Source organism: Nanorana parkeri, unplaced genomic scaffold (genome assembly GCF_000935625.1).
Source record: "Nanorana parkeri isolate BGI_ZX_2015 unplaced genomic scaffold, ASM93562v1 scaffold10, whole genome shotgun sequence".
In the NCBI taxonomy this organism is placed as follows: Eukaryota; Metazoa; Chordata; class Amphibia; order Anura; family Dicroglossidae; genus Nanorana; species Nanorana parkeri.
Window position 1 is genome coordinate 3,018,658 of NW_017306278.1, and position 4,365 is coordinate 3,023,022.

Sequence of the window (4,365 nt, forward strand, 5' to 3'; positions counted from 1 at the left end):
CAGTAAACACATATAAGAGCTTAAAATAAAAAAAAAAAAAAAACTAAACAAAAAAGACAAGATAACAAAACAGAAAAAAAAAGGATATTTGGGATGTTTTGCTTCTGTGAGTTGAACTTACAATGTGTCAAGGATGGGATGAAAAAATTAAAAATATTTGATTTTCATTGGAAACTTCCTAGAATTTATAATAAGATACTTTTGCATCTTACAGAATGTACCTCAGAGAACATTACTTGAAGTATTACCATAGAGGAAGTGGTAGACAACCTCAGGCCTCCAGCAAATCTCGTCATGCCTGTAGGCAGGCAGTGCCTTGTGCGATTTGTAGTTCCACTGGCACGCTGAGATTGCCTACCCCTGACTATAGGATAAAGGGGCATGCAATGATAAGCCCTAGGTCAAACATACTGAGCATGGCACATCACCTTCAGGAGGCACACCATCTCACCACCAGGGTGGGTCCATGACGGTTTCAGGGCACACCGGTGTCTTCAAGGAAGAGTACCACCCCACTGATAAGGTATGATATAATCTCTTGGAGGTCACATGGTTGACTGCCCTTATCCCAAAGCAATTCACGTGTAGGTGGCTAGATGCTCTTTACACTCTGTGTTGCATCTCTTTTTTTTTGAGATAAGGTAAAACACTCGGAATTCATTTCTTAAAGGAGAACTATGAGGGGGGGAGGGGGGTGCTTTTCACTCACCTCATAGTTCTAGCCGACCTGTGACAATGAGACTGTCACAGGTCGGCTCAGTAGATCGGGAAGTGAGCGAACACATACCGGCGTTCGCTCACCTCTCGATCCTGTCACGGCTCTCTGCCGTGACAGGGGAGGGGCTGGATTCCCCCCTCCCCGCTCCGATCCGCCAGCGCTGACTGGCGGAACGGATGGGGGAGGGGGCGGGTACAGCTGGCTCTGCTTCTAGATAGGCAGAGCCACCTGTCAGTCACGCAGCTGGGCGGATCCCGGCACAATTGTCGGGATCCGCTTCAGCTGCGGCGTCTCAGTATACCGCGAGCAGCAGCTCCCTATATACTGAGCCTAGGGTGATGGGAGGATGCTAGTTTGTATCCTCCCGTTACCCTAAGAAGAAATATGGGGAAAAGCCCTGACCCCATAGTTCTCCTTTAAGAATAAATGAATCATTACATTTGAAATATTTCCCTTTATAAGTGTCATTTTCTTACCTTCTTAAGATTCAGCCCATGGGAAATGTTGTCCGCTGTTAAAAATGCTGACACCAGATGGGTGATGGAGCCGGCTTCACCGCAGTGTGGTCGAAAGAGAAAAGTGCTCATCCCTCTCTCTCTGTATAGGAAAAAAATATATATGAAAGACTATGAGACCATATCGCACGGGATAGCAATAAAGTTAGGTGGAAAAAAAATAATTCAATACATATTTTAAAAAAATATGAAGAAATAATTAAATAAAAAAATAAAAAGTTTTTAAAAAATAAAGAAACAGTAAAAAAAATGTGAAACTAACCCCGCCGCCCCGCCATCTGGTTGCCATTATTGCCGCCCTGCCATCTGGTTGGCGTATTGCGGAACCTGGCCTTGGGGCGGCAGGGAGAGTAAATCCGGCCCTGCCCATAGCACAGAGGTGGGCATCCTCGGCACTCCAACTGCCGTGAAACTACAAGTCCCATGAGGCATTGCAAGACTGACAGCCACAGATATGACTCCCAGAGGCAGGGGAATGGTGGTATTTGCATGCCATAGCATGCCAACCATGAATTTCCTGTTCGAGTAGCCAAGCCACTGAAAGAAGAGTGCTGATTGGCTGCCAAATTCCTATGCGTTACTGCATTGTCAGGCCATATAATAATGTACAGGTGAAACTCGAATAATTAGAATATCGTGCAAAAGTAATTGCAGTAAGTGCTGCAAAAGGGGCCCAAACCAAGTACTGAGTACATATGCATGCTTGTACTTTTCAGAGGTCCGATATTGTTCTATGTACAATCCTTGTTTTATTGATTGTATGTAATAATCTACTTTTTTGAGGTTGTGGATTTGGGGTTCTTGGGGTTTTCATGAGCTGTAAGCCATAATCATCACAATGATGACAAATCACGGCTTGAACTATCTTGCTTTGCATGTAATGAGTCTCTCACAGTCACGCAGCTGGGCGGATCCCGGCACAATTGTCGGGATCCGCTTCAGCTGCGGCGTCTCAGTATACCGCGAGCAGCAGCTCCCTATATACTGAGCCTAGGGTGATGGGAGGATGCTAGTTTGTATCCTCCCGTTACCCTAAGAAGAAATATGGGGAAAAGCCCTGACCCCATAGTTCTCCTTTAAGAATAAATGAATCATTACATTTGAAATATTTCCCTTTATAAGTGTCATTTTCTTACCTTCTTAAGATTCAGCCCATGGGAAATGTTGTCCGCTGTTAAAAATGCTGACACCAGATGGGTGATGGAGCCGGCTTCACCGCAGTGTGGTCGAAAGAGAAAAGTGCTCATCCCTCTCTCTCTGTATAGGAAAAAAATATATATGAAAGACTATGAGACCATATCGCACGGGATAGCAATAAAGTTAGGTGGAAAAAAAATAATTCAATACATATTTTAAAAAAATATGAAGAAATAATTAAATAAAAAAATAAAAAGTTTTTAAAAAATAAAGAAACAGTAAAAAAAATGTGAAACTAACCCCGCCGCCCCGCCATCTGGTTGCCATTATTGCCGCCCTGCCATCTGGTTGGCGTATTGCGGAACCTGGCCTTGGGGCGGCAGGGAGAGTAAATCCGGCCCTGCCCATAGCACAGAGGTGGGCATCCTCGGCACTCCAACTGCCGTGAAACTACAAGTCCCATGAGGCATTGCAAGACTGACAGCCACAGATATGACTCCCAGAGGCAGGGGAATGGTGGTATTTGCATGCCATAGCATGCCAACCATGAATTTCCTGTTCGAGTAGCCAAGCCACTGAAAGAAGAGTGCTGATTGGCTGCCAAATTCCTATGCGTTACTGCATTGTCAGGCCATATAATAATGTACAGGTGAAACTCGAATAATTAGAATATCGTGCAAAAGTAATTGCAGTAAGTGCTGCAAAAGGGGCCCAAACCAAGTACTGAGTACATATGCATGCTTGTACTTTTCAGAGGTCCGATATTGTTCTATGTACAATCCTTGTTTTATTGATTGTATGTAATAATCTACTTTTTTGAGGTTGTGGATTTGGGGTTCTTGGGGTTTTCATGAGCTGTAAGCCATAATCATCACAATGATGACAAATCACGGCTTGAACTATCTTGCTTTGCATGTAATGAGTCTCTCTCATATATTAGTTTCACCTTTTAAGTTGCATTAGTGAAATAAATGAACTTTGCACGATATTCTAATTATTCGAGTTTCACCTGTATATTATCTACTTGTTCACTTATACACTTCACATTGTCGATTTATTACAACAGCTAGAAGCCAATCACAATATTGTGCCGAGATAGAACCCCTTCGATTTCCCCATGGTCAGTGATATACGGAGCGCCGTCACTCACTTGCGCAGGTTGTTGAGGATCATGATGTTGGCGTACATGTAATACAAGTAGTAGCTGTAAGGAGGGTTCTGCTCATGCGTCCACAAGTCAGGGTTGGGGCTCTTGTTGGAGAACATGTGATCATTGTGTTTGGATTCGTCATCCACGCTGTCAAACCCCGTCACCTAGAAGAGACGCATTTCACAGGGAAGAATTTGTATCTTATACATTGTAACATGTTTGCAGTAAAAAGCAACCGCAGTCACAATTTAAACTCCCTTGGCAGAACTCCCTGTTACCCTTTTCTGACATCGCTGTAGAAGAGGTTGAGTTACACCTTAATGAATTAGAGTTCCCTTTGTCTAATGCTAATGTGGAAGAGGCAGTGTTCCCCTTTACTGATACAACCGAGGAAGACATAGGCTTCCACCTTTAGAAGTCGACCCCGTGATAGGAGTCCTCTCCTAAGTAGAAGAAGAGGTCCCCCTTAGAAGTTCCCCCTTGATAAAAGGAGAGTCCCCCTTTCGAAGCTCCCCCTTGGTAGTAGAAGAGTTCCCCTTAGAATTTCCCCCTAGGTAGAAGTAGAGTCCCCCCTGCTTAGAAGTCTCCCCTTCCTTGGTAGAAGTTGACTCCTCCTGCTTCGAAGTTACCCTATCCTTGGTAGAAGTAGAGCTATCCCGCTTGGTAGAGTTAGAGTACCCCCTTCATAAGGGTCCCCCCTCCCTGGGTAGAAGTATAGTTCCCCACTTAGAAGTTCCCACTTTAATAGAAGTAGATTTCCCCTCAGAGGTCCCCCCATTTAGTAGACTTAGACTTCCCCCCCCTTTGAGGTTGCCTTGGTAGAAGTAGAGTCCCCCCTTAGAAGC

General features: G+C 44.4%; 1 protein-coding gene and 1 long non-coding RNA gene across 3 annotated transcripts in view; one reads left to right on the forward strand and one right to left on the reverse strand.

Moving 5' to 3' along the window:
* The window catches only part of LOC108786217, a 24,423-nt gene that overhangs the window by 11,499 nt on the left and 8,559 nt on the right, over positions 1-4,365 (forward strand). The window lies entirely within an intron of this gene.
* The window catches only part of AMPD3 (adenosine monophosphate deaminase 3), a 51,961-nt gene that overhangs the window by 3,988 nt on the left and 43,608 nt on the right, over positions 1-4,365 (reverse strand). For both annotated transcript variants that reach the window (XM_018555459.1, XM_018555450.1), the window contains exons 11-12: positions 3,521-3,684; positions 2,370-2,490 (exon numbers count right to left, since the gene is read on the reverse strand). In XM_018555459.1, coding sequence (XP_018410961.1) covers positions 2,370-2,490; positions 3,521-3,684 — 285 coding nt within the window. The remainder of the gene's footprint in view (positions 1-2,369; positions 2,491-3,520; positions 3,685-4,365) is intronic.